Raw genomic sequence first — 11598 nt, forward strand, 5'->3', positions numbered from 1 at the left:
ACAAGTAGGGTAGATAGGCACAGGGCCCCCTCGGGAGGGGCCTGGTGCAGGAGGGGTGGGCTCAGGGTCCCATCCCTGGCTCCATTTGTCGTGCTGCCTGTGCAGCCCCCATGGTGTTCCCTGTGGGAGACAAGGGGCAGTTTAGGGAAGGAGGAGAAGGAAGAGTGCTGGGCAGTCCCTGTGCCCTAACCCCACTCTGCTCCAGTACTGCTGGGAGCACCGAGCCCCCTCTGACCAGCAGAGGGGGGTGAGCACGTGGAGGACCAGGGCCAGCACTTGAGGACGCAGGCACAGGAGCAAGGCTGCCTTCCCACAAAACCCTGTGAGGTGTTTAATGGCACTGACACTACCCCTACAAGCTGCCCAAGCTCCCCCGTGCTCTATGTGAAGTAATGCGGCTTTTTGACGTTGATGCCATACTCAGCCAGCGCCGGTGTCAGGTCCTCCATGGTCAGCGTATACTTCTTGTCCTGAGGGACATGGGGCAGGCGGTCACAGCAGGGACAGCCGGGGCCGTGGGACCCCCCACAGTGCAGGGACAGGCGTGTCCCACAGCCAGAGGAGCTGCTGGGCAGCACTGGGGTATGCCCACCTCCCTGCAGATATCCCTGGACAACTAGCACCAAATCCTACTGGCCTTGCGGAGCCCCTGATCCCCAGATATGGCACTAGGAGGGTCCCCAGCACCCCTCACTCCAGCTCCTCCCCAAGCCCAGAGCTGCAACCACTGCTGGGGTGGAGGGGCACCAAAGGGTGTCCACAAGCTCCATGCCCCCATCGTGTCCCCGCCAGCCCCTCCCCGCCCGCAGGGACCCAGCATAAGCCCGCAGATGTTGGGATTTCTACACCCCACATTCCTGCACTCGGTGGCTGCGGCTCAGCCCCATCCCAAGGGAGGGCTCCCCACTCCCCCCAGCCCCTCACCTTGCTCTTGCTGCGGGAGCTGCCCGAGGCTGTGCCCTTCATCTTGCAGTGCTGCAGCGCGTCATTGGCAATGTCCGAGATGAACTTCTGAGCCGCCAGCGAGATCAGGCGGATTCTGCGGGACAGGGACCGTGTTGGTGAGGCAACAGGGTCCGCGGGCCCTTCTGCCGGACCCTGCGTGGCTCCTGCCTCTCCCCCCCAGCTTGCGGCCACTCACATGCGGGGGTCCGAGGCCTCAAACCCTGCCCGGTTCAGGTAATACCCTGTGACGGCGTCCGGGATCTGGGAGGGAAGAGTTGGAACAGCTGCACAGCCCCGCGGAGCGTTTCTACATCCTATGTCCCGTGGCACAGGAGCCGCGCTGTACCCCAGTACCGCGGGACCTGCCCCGTGTCCCATCCCGTCCCGTCCCACGGGAGCCGCCCTGTGTGTCGGTACCGTGGGAGTGTAGTCCTCCAGCTGCATGAGGAAGTCCACGAGCGGTGTGGTGGACACCACCGGCTTCACGTCGCCGTTGGCCGCGGGCGGCACGTACACACCGTTAGACATGGCCCCGTCCGGGGGAGCGGCCACGGCCGCGGACACCGGCACTACGGGACAGCACGGTCAGCGCTACAACGGCGCACGGCACCAGCACCGCGGGACAGCACGGTCAGAGCTAGAACCGCGCACGGCACCGGCACCACGGGACAGCACGGTCAGCGCTAGAACGACGCACGGCACCGGCACCGCGGGACAGCACGGGCAGAGCTAGACCCGCGCACAGCACCGGCACCGCAAGACACACGCCCAGCGGGACCCGGGGCACCCCGGAACACCCCGGGGGCCGCTCCCACGGCCCGAGTAACTCAGCGCGTCCCGCGGGGCTCCCGTGAGCGGGGCGCATCTCCCGCCGCCCCCATCGCGACTCACCGGGCCCCCTCCCGCCGGCCGCACAGCCCTCGGCGGCGCGCGCCGCACCGCCCCCCGCAGCCGGCGCCGCCCCGGGCCCGGCGCTTCCCGCGGCGGCCGGGCTGGGCTTGCTGCCGTCGGCGGGGCCCGGCGGGGCAGCCGGAGCCGCGGCCGCGGGGTCGGGATCGCCGCTGCCGCTCATGGTCCCGGCGCCAGCCCGCTCCGCGCCTGCGCATGCCGAGCCGCTGCATTGGCCCCGCGGCTCCTTCGCCCCGCCCCCCTCGCCGTCCCATTGGCCCCGTTGGGCCCCCGCCTTGCCCCCCATTGGTTCAGCCCTCCGACGCTCATCGCCCCGCACGGGTCCAAACAGAGGCGGTGGGCGGGGCTTCGCTTGTTTATTGCTCCGCCCCCGCCGCCCCAGCTCCGCCCCCAGCTCCGCCCCCAGCTCCGCGGCGTTCGCGGTCCGGTCCCGCTGTCCGGTCCCGCTGTCCGGTCCCGCGGCCCGTGCACCGCTGTCCGTGCGGTCCCGCTGTCCGTGCGGTCCCGCTGTCCGTGCCCCGTTGCCCGGCACCGCGGTCATGCCACGGGGCCCCGGTCAGCGCGGCCCCAGCGCCCGCAGCAGGCGCGGGAAGTTGGGGGTGCCCCAGCCCGTGACCGGGTCCCAGGCGGGGGTGGCACAGAAGCCCTGGCCCTGCACGGTGCCATCCAGGCAGGACAGGTGGCAGCCCTGGATCACCTGCGGGGACCAGCTTCAGTACTGGACCGCGGCAACGCCCCCCAAGTCTCGGGACAGCGACCTCTGGAGCACCCGAGCCCCACACAGGCCTGGGACAGGGATCCCAGGGCCCAGGGACCACCCAGGACAGGGGTAGCATGGGCACAGGGACCCTGCCCGCAGTCCCCAGGACCCAGGGACAGCTGTCCCTGCCATCCCTGAGACAGGAATCCTGGGGACAGGGGCCCCCAGACATCTGACATGGGGACCCCCACAGAGCTCACAGAAGCCCATAGGGACCCCCAAGGATATCACGCCCATGGAAACGTCGAGGCCAACCCCAGGACCCCCTCCCATGGGAACGCCATAGGGATTCTCTCCTGCCCCCCAGCAGGACACTGCTGGCCCTGCCCCAGGCACAGCTTTGGGAGCAGGAACCCCAGGACAACCCCCAGCCCCCAGGACAGCCCTTGGAGCACACACGGCCCTCCCAGCCCCATGGATGGGCCCACCCCAGGCCTCAGCCAAACACATCAGAACACCCGAAGTCCCCTCAGCCCCCAGGACAGCCCCTCCAGCCCATTCCCTGCTCTGCTCACATCGTAGAATGCATCACCAAGCCCTTGCTTCTGCAGCTGGTAGAGCACAGGGTTGAGGAAGCCAAGGGGTGCCAGCCCCCGCTGCAGGCGCCGGTCATTGATCAGTGCCACCATGCCTGCCACCACCGGTGTGGACGCCTGCGTGGGCACAACCGCTCAGCCCAGGGCCCCGCCGTGCTGGAGGGCAGCAGGGGGTGAGCTCCTTACCGAGGTTCCCGACACCCAGGGCAGCGGGATGCGGTTTGTCACCACCCAGTAGTTGTCAGAGAGCGCAGCCAGGTCGGGGTATGCACGGCCACTGCTGTTGTAGTAGGAGCTGGGCGGCAGCTTCGAGGCTGAGTGCAGGAAATGCCCAACAGCAGCGGCCTGGGGATAGCACGGCCTGTGGGCATCCCCAGGGCCACTGTCCCCCCCGAGCCTAACCCTGCAGCCCCGTCTGCAGCCCCCAGCCTGGCGGCACTGGTGTCCCTCACCTGGTACTCGGGCATGGGGAAGACGTTGCTGAAGCCACCCCCGCTGATGTAATCCGTCACCTCCTCCGTCACCAGGAAGGGGTTCTTGAAGGACGTGCCACCCACGGTGGTGACGTAGGGGCTGGGGAAGCAGGGGGACACTGCCGGTGGGCACAAGGCTGCTTGGGCCTTAGCAGCCACCAACAGCCCCCTCTGCTACCACACCTTCACCCCACAGACCAAACCAATCCCGCAGCTGCACAGGCTGCAGCTCTGGGCTCTGTACGACTGCTGGTGAGGACCCTCAGGTGACCTTTCAGGAGCTCAGACCCCTCTGGGGCCGGGGCCGGCTGTGCCTCCGCAGGGCTGTGCTGACCCCTCGCACCCACCTGGAGGCCGGGAAGCTGGGCCGGAACGTGTGGTTCCCGCCATGCTCTCGCCGACAGCCAGCACCGTCGTCACCTGCAACACAGGAACAGGTGACAGGTGAGCACGGCGCCCCAGGCACCCCCTCCCCAGCCCCACTCGGTGCTCGAGCTCAGCTGCACCTGAGGCAAACAGGATGGTGAGGCCGCGGGCCGCCGCCTTCATGAACTCGGTGTTGACACGCTCCATGTAGGCGTAGGACAGGCTGTCCTCGTCGTCCCCGTAGCTCACCGAGTGCACCCAGGGCAGCGCTGACATGTTGCTGAGCAGCAGCAGCCAGGCCAAGAAGGGCTCCTGGCTCTCGTGGCGCCCTGCAAGGACATCGGGGAAGGGACACGTGGGATAGCTCCTCCGACATCAGCGACAGTGGGAGACAGTGCGAGGAGCCCTGCCTCATCAGCACCAGCACCCTCCTTCGCAGTGCAGCTCCAAGTGCTCCTTCCTGTGGGCCATGGAGTCACAGCACATCCGGCCTGGAGCTCCGTGAGCTCATCCTGGGGCTCCTCACATTGACAGCACTGAGCTTCAGCTCAGCCCATGGGGTTGGCAAGACTGTCATCAGCCCAGGACAGGGGGCTACACTCACACCTCCTCTCTGAGACTCTGCCCCAGGGCTGCAGCCACATGGGCACCTGTGGGCCCAGCAGGGCCTCAGCTCCTCCTCTGGCAACAGGTCCCAGAAGAGAAGCGCATGTGCCACCTCCACACATTCCACCTGCACCTGCCCAGGTCCCTCCCTGTTCCCAGCCCTCTCCACTGGGAGGGGAGCAGCGTCCCAGGCACACCTACTCACTCTCGGTCACCCATGTCACTCATCTGCATCCTTCCCATACCAGTAACTGTGTGAGGACGGAGGGAAGGGCAGCACTCATCTGCTGTCACCGTCACCATCAGGGACAGGGCTGCTGTCCCTGTGGCACCCACCTGCTCAGCCAGTTCCCAGTCTGGGACAAGGACACTGCCCCTAGCACTGTGCCCTGTTTGTGTTTGTGTAGGCTGTTTGGCAATTTATTTTCCCAATTCCCTCACTCTCCCTCATCTGTTCCTCTGGAAGGCTCGTGGGTGGGAGCTCAGCTGCAGCAGAGCTGGAAAACCCCACGGGAGGAGGGCTGTGCCCTCCTTCATGGAGCTGAGTGGGGCAGCTGCTCTGTATGGTGCTAGCAACAGAAACCCTGCTTCAGGATACTCTGAAGATTGAAGGTATACAGAGTTCAAAGTCACCACACACAGCAGGAGTGATGTCCCTAGGAGCTGGGAATGCGGTGCCAGCTCTGACTTGGGGAGCACACAGGGTCCGCTCCCACAGCAGCTGGGGATGCACCTGGGCAGTACTACAGCCAGTTGTCTGCACAGCCCTGCAAGCTCTCCCCTCACTCCTCCCAGCACTCCCCTCCCTTGTTCCAGCCCCCTCCCTCAAACCTCCAAATGTTCCCTTCCCTGCTCCAGGCCCTCCCCTCCTCTCTCTGGGTGCTCTCCTTCCCCCTGCCCCTCGTGGCTCTTCCCCAGTACCTGCGTTGCTGAAGACCCAAGTGGAGACATTGGCGCCCGTGCTCATGATGTATTCTACATCCAGGCTGGCCTCCAGCCCGGCTTTGCCACGGCCCTGGTGCCCCACCACCCGGTCCACTTGCGTGCGGTGGGCAAAGCCGCTGCCAAAGAGCTGCATGAACTCAGCCAGGTCAGCTTGGTGGAAGTACTGCTCGAGAAACTGTGGGATACAGAGGGACAGGTTGTCTCCTCTCAAAAAAACAAGGTAACGCTTTGATCCTGACGTAGGAAATTGCCCAGCACGGGTCTGTGCTACACCAGGTGCTCCCAGCAGCCACTGAGGGACACCCAGCTGTCCCAAGACCCCCAGACCAGCACCAAACCCTTGGACTGCCCCGGTACACATGCCTCTGACAAGGCAGTGCTTACCTGTGCACAGGCCTGGCTGTTGTTGGGCAGCAGCCCCACATCCCCCCCTGTCATGTTGTATCTCTGGCGCAGGACAGCCGGTGTCACGCCCAGGTGGAACGATGCTCGTGCCAGCTTTGCGTCCTTCCTGGCCCTGGCTCTGCTAATTGCCTTGTGCTCCGTGGGGAACCGGTGCAACCCACCCACTGCAGCAGAGCCCAGTGGGATGGGAGAGGCTGTCAGGGCACAGAGCCCTGGGAGGGCAGGACAGAGCCCTTGGACTCCCCATCACTGCCCCCACTTCTACACGGGCAGGCCAACAGCAGGGCTTGGAGAGCCCAGCCCTGCAGCCCTGGCCCAGGGGAAGAGCCTCTTCAGCCTTCCCACAGCTGAGCCTTCCTCAGCCTTCCTGTGGCTCAGCCATAGCCTCAGCCTGGCACCCCCCACGCTGTTAATGGGACGGTCACTGGATCCCACGGAACGGGGATCTGCAGGAGGGAGGTTTGTCCCCCAGGAGCAGCAGCACCTGCGTTCCGCAGCCTCAGCTCCCCCAGGTGGGACGTACCGAAGTCCAGGTGCTCAGCGAGCTCTGCGGGGACAGAGTAGGGCAGCGGGGACCGCAGCAGGCTGCGCTGGCCCTGCACGTACCGGTGGAACTCGGCCCCAGGGAGCAGGTGCTCGGCCGCACTGCAACACAGGGACAGCCGCTGTGGGACGGGACAGCCCTGGGACACAGGGACAGCCACCGAAGGACAGGACAGGGCTGGGAGAGAGGGACAGCCACTACGGAGTGGGACTGGACTAGGACATAGGAACAGCCACCACAGGATGGGACAGCAGTGAGACACAGGGATAGCCACCACAGGGCCAGCAGAGCCAGTTCTGGCGCTCAGAGCTCACCTTGCAGGCAGGTAACACTCAAGAAAGTCAAGGGTGGTGACACTCCGGCAGTCCTCTACACCATGGCCTTGCAGCCACTTCAGAACTGTCATCAGCGTGGCTGGGGAAGGCTGGACCAAGTCCCTCACCTGCTCCAGGGACAGGTACTGCCCTGGGAGGCACACAGGGGTTACAGATCCCCTCACAGGCCCCGAGGGTCTCGGGCCTCAGGGACGTGGCCGTTACCGTATTGTGGGGACCGGGGGTCCGAGACAGCCTGGACCAGGCGGGCGAGACGGGCAGCGCCGCGCTGACGCAGGGCGAAGGTCAGCAGCACCGGCTGCCCGGGATCCACGCGGCCGGCGTGGGCCCAGCCGGGGGGCACGCTGCAGGGTGGGCGGTGAGCGGGGCCAGCACCGGCACCGCAGTCTGGCCCGGCCTGGCCCGGCCCCCGCCCCGCACCTACCGGAACGGCTGGTCCCGCTCCAGCTGCAGCGCGAGCCCCGGGGCGCAGCTCCAGGCGGCCGCACACAGCGCCAGCACGGCGGGGATCCCCCAACACCTGCAATGGGCTCAGGGGAGCACAGGCAATGGCACAGCCGCGGGCAACAGCACTGACCGCGGACCGAGCCCGAAGCCCGTCTGACTACCCCTCGCCCCGGGTCTGGGGAGCCCCCCGGAACTCGCCGAGACCCAGCACCGGGGAGCCTGTCTGACCCCGCTACCTGCCACTGGGGAGCCCGCCTGGCCCGCGAGCCCTCACCACCGAGGAACCCCGCCTGACCCCCCGGTCCCCGTCCCCACCGCCACCGGGAGCCCCGTCGGACCCCCTGAGCCTCCATCACCCGGGAGCCCCGTCGGACCCCATGGCCGCCGAGGCCGCCCCGGCCCCGTTACCGCCCCCCGGCGGGGTGTCCCGGTGTCCCGGGGTGTCCCGGTGTCCCGGCGCCCCGCTCCGTGCCGTTACCCCCGCGCCATGCCGCCCGGTCACGTGTGGCCGCGTGACTCCCGCCACGCGGAGACACCAAAACAGCGCTCACGTGACAGCGCTCACGTGACGGGTGGAGTACCGGGCTCGGCGCCGGGGGCGCTCCGGGCACGGTACCGGGGTACGGGCACGGTACCGGGGTACGGGCACGGGGCGGGATCTGGGCTCCGGGCACGGTACCGGGGTACGGGCATGGGGCGGGATCTCGGCTCCGGGCACGGTACCGGGGTACGGGCACGGTACCGGGGTACGGGCACGGTACCGGGATACGGGCACGGGGCGGGATCTGGGCTCCGGGCACGGTACCGGGGTACGGGCACGGGGCGGGATCTGGGCTCCGGGCACGGTACCGGGGTACGGGCACGGTACCGGGGTACGGGCACGGGACGGGATCTGGGCTCCGGGCACGGTACCGGGGTACGGGCACGGTACCGGGGTACGGGCACGGGGCGGGATCTGGGCTCCGGGCACGGTACCGGGGTACGGGCACGGGGCGGGATCTGGGCTCCGGGCACGGTACCGGGGTACGGGCACGGTACCGGGGTACGGGCACGGTACCGGGATACGGGCACGGGGCGGGATCTGGGCTCCGGGCACGGTACCGGGGTACGGGCACGGTACCGGGGTACGGGCACGGGGCGGGATCTGGGCTCCGGGCACGGTACCGGGGTACGGGCACGGGGCGGGATCTGGGCACCGGGCACGGTACCGGGGTACGGGCACGGGACGGGATCTGGGCTCCGGGCACGGTACCGGGGTACGGGCACGGGGCGGGATCTGGGCTCCGGGCACGGTACCAGGCTCCGGGCTGCGGCACCGGGCTCTAGGCACGGTACCGGGCTCCGGACTCGGTGCCAGCGGGGACTCGCTGCCTGCCGGCCGCCCCAAGGCGGCTCAGACACGGCCCTGGCCGCCCCCAGCCCGTTCCCGGCCGTCTCCCGGCGCGGTGCGGACACGTTCCCGGCTCGGACACGGCGTTCGGCCGAGGGCCCGTGCCGGGCTCCGGGGGGCAGGGCTCCCTGCAGGGCTGGAGGCAGGACGAGAGTCCGTGCAGGACCGATGGCCGCGGACTGGGAGGAGAGGCCCTTGACAGGCGGGGGACCCTGCTGGGGTCCCTGGCCGGGCGGGGGGTGAGCGGTCCCATGCAGGAGGGGCTGCTGGGGGCAGCGCAGGAGATACACAAAGGTTAACAACCGTGAACGAACATCAACTGCAGACGTCACTCCTCGAATAGGAAACCAAACACAGAACGTTGACACTTGGGACAAATGGACAATGAACCAATGAATTTCTATGTGCTTTGGCTGTATAAAATATGTAGAAAATGTAGTAAAATTCATGTGTCATGGAATGATTTTTCTCTGCACAACCCAGGACATATGTGGATGAAACAATTTCTGTTGCACATCCTGGCCAGAATAAAGCAATGCCTTGATTCTCTCACAGTATAAATGTTGGAGAGTTTTTTTGTTTTCCTGCAGTTTCAGTGACAAGCCCAGTCCCACGGCACATCCCATGGCTCCAGCAGTTCCCAGCTGCTTTCCTGCTTCTGCAGAGCGGGGCCCAGGCCAGGAAGAGACAGGCAATAGGAAAACCACCTGCCCGGCCGAGGTTGCCAATCCCCCGCGCTGGAGCAACACCAGAGGTGTCTGTCTGTTCCTGCTCCCCTGCTCCAGCCCCACGGCTGCCCTGGCCTGGCAGCCCCGGCCTCCTCCTGGCTGCAGACACGGGGGAACCAGCTGCCCTGGCCGCAACCGGGGGCTGGGGTGCTGTCGGGGCTGCACGGCCCAGGTCCAGTTTGGGGATGGATTCTCTAAGTGGGATGAGATTTGCAGGGGATGATGCCTGGATCTGTCTGGACAGCCAGGATTAAGGCGGCCAGGCAGAGCTAATCGTGTTAAGGAGCATCTGCTGTTGGTCCAGCGCCTGGGAGGTCAGGGAGCCTCTGTGTCCCCTGGCTGGAGCCTCGCTCTCCGGGACCCTCGTGTGCTGTTCCCACAGGTGCGGTGAAGTGAGTCCCCACTGTGTGCAGCTGGCTTTTCCCGAGGCCAGGAACACCAGAGGAGGACAGTGGCACTGAGGGCAACCAGCATGCCCACTGCACCCCAGCAGGGAGCTAGAAGGAGTCGGGCTGGGGGAGGAAGGAGCAGAGGGAACCCCAGGGACACCATCAGGGTCGGGGTGGTCGTCCTTTCCCCCTCTGCCCCGGCTGTGCTGGCTTATGCTTACCCCAGTGAAGTGAGGAGCCCTGTCAGAGCCGGGGGACAGGAGCTGCTCCCTGGCCCCAGAGTGCTGCCAGCAGGGCTGGGCGTGCCTTGGGGGCTGTGCAGAATAGGCTGGGGCTGTGCAGGACTTGCTGTGGGGTGTTGGAACCTGAGAGCTGAGGACAGGGAGTAAACAGGTTGGTTTTGGGAACAACAAACAAAGGTAAAGCAGGATGGAAGTGGGTGATCATATGTAGCTGGTTGATGGTCACTACGGGTCTGGCCACATCCAACACCTGACATCTGCACGGCCGCTACTGGTTCTCCAGCTTGGTAACTGTTTCCTGGGGCCAGGGGGCACTGTTTGGTGAGGAGTGTGGCATCAGGTCACAGCGTCTGGAGATCAGCAAAGAGCCCCGTGCATGTCTGTATCACCCAACAGGGAGAAGCAGAGCCAAAGTTACTGGGCAGACTGGCGGGATTGCTGGAGCACTGGGATCCCCAGAGCAGGTCTGTGCATGCTGGCTGTGATAAGGCTGTGCCTTGGGGAACTTGTGTGTCCAGGTGTCCTCAGTGGGGATCCTGGGAATGTGAGGTACCTGCTGGGCAGACGTGTCCAGCTGTGGCTGCTACAGCTCTGGGTGCCTGCACAGCCCTGCCCACAGCCCTCACCAGAGCGAGGGTAGGGGATGGGATAGCGATGCCTGTGGCATGCGGGACCAGCTGTGTGCACGTGTGGAGACATGCCTTCCACAGCTGTGTTTGCACGTATGCCTGTATGGAAACACACTCAGCCTCACTGTTGGACAGCCCCAGGACCATGGGGTGCCACAACTTCACTGGCCTCTCGGGAACAGGACTTGGCAGGACGCAGCCATGGATGTGGGTGCCAGGGCCTGGCCAGGCTCATGTGAGCCCTTCGTGATGCAGGTCCAGCATCCCCGCTCTGGTCAGTGCCTTGGGAACATGGTGCCAGCCTGGCACGAGCCCACAGCAGCAGGGATGGGGCTGTGTCTGTACAAACGTGTGGTTTATTAAGGCATTTTTTGAGACATTGGCACTTGGGTTCAGGCTGCACCGAGTGGCCCCTGCACGGCCGTGGGCAGCGCTGGTACATGCAGCTCCACAAGACACAATAAAAAAGGTACAAACGAGTAAAAACAGGAATTGTAGTACAATGTGTAAAAATAAATAACAGGGGGCTCAGTGACCCCAGCCCAAAGCAGGGTGTATGTGTCTGGCCCTTCCTGTGGCGTGCAGAGTGACCCATGTCTGTCCTCATCCCAGATGTGCAGTGGAGCTGGGCTGTGTGGGCAGCCTGGGCAGCACAAGGCCAGGGGGCATCAGGCACCCCAGCATGGGACTGGGGGACACCAGACACCCCCAGAGTGTCCCTATGGGGCCTGGGGAGAACAGTGTGTCCCCACAGTGCTTGTGAGCAGGACAGAGAGGGGATGAGAGTGCCCACCCCAAGAACCTCTGTGGGCTGCCCCTGTGCCAAGGCAGAACCATCTGCCCCTCCCAGGGCGCCTCAGGCCCCTGTGGGTCCCCAGGCATGGAGGGTGGGCATGAGCGGGCACGGGCCTTTGTGGGACCCCCTTGGTGCCCCTGTCACTGTTGCAGA

At 66.0% G+C, this 11598-nt stretch overlaps 2 protein-coding genes and 1 long non-coding RNA gene across 3 annotated transcripts; 1 reads left to right on the top strand and 2 right to left on the bottom strand.

The window, feature by feature from the left end:
* Positions 1-303: 303 nt before the first annotated feature.
* TAF10 (TATA-box binding protein associated factor 10) lies at positions 304-2017 on the bottom strand. Its single transcript, XM_021538773.2, has 5 exons — positions 1837-2017; positions 1363-1514; positions 1142-1206; positions 925-1039; positions 304-470 (listed from the first exon to the last, which is right to left on the bottom strand). The coding sequence occupies exons 1-5, from the start codon at positions 2015-2017 to the stop codon at positions 381-383; spliced, it is 603 nt and encodes a 200-aa protein (XP_021394448.1). The 3' UTR covers positions 304-380.
* Positions 2018-2199: 182 nt separating this feature from the next.
* TPP1 (tripeptidyl peptidase 1) lies at positions 2200-7784 on the bottom strand. The gene is made up of 13 exons (XM_021538772.2): positions 7750-7784; positions 7249-7344; positions 7029-7168; positions 6804-6954; positions 6469-6590; positions 5925-6109; positions 5517-5715; positions 4130-4318; positions 3971-4043; positions 3603-3723; positions 3337-3495; positions 3130-3267; positions 2200-2551 (listed from the first exon to the last, which is right to left on the bottom strand). Exons 1-13 carry the CDS (start codon positions 7758-7760, stop codon positions 2411-2413), a joined length of 1725 nt encoding a protein of 574 aa, XP_021394447.2. The 5' UTR covers positions 7761-7784; the 3' UTR covers positions 2200-2410.
* Positions 7785-7844: 60 nt separating this feature from the next.
* On the top strand, positions 7845-9222 carry LOC110474961 (uncharacterized). The gene is made up of 2 exons (XR_004148499.2): positions 7845-7891; positions 8691-9222. It is a non-coding gene; the product is annotated as an uncharacterized LOC110474961 (long non-coding RNA).
* The last annotated feature ends 2376 nt before the right edge of the window (positions 9223-11598 follow it).

The sequence above is a fragment of the Lonchura striata genome, chromosome 2 (genome assembly GCF_046129695.1).
Source record: "Lonchura striata isolate bLonStr1 chromosome 2, bLonStr1.mat, whole genome shotgun sequence".
Lineage (NCBI taxonomy): Eukaryota > Metazoa > Chordata > Aves > Passeriformes > Estrildidae > Lonchura > Lonchura striata.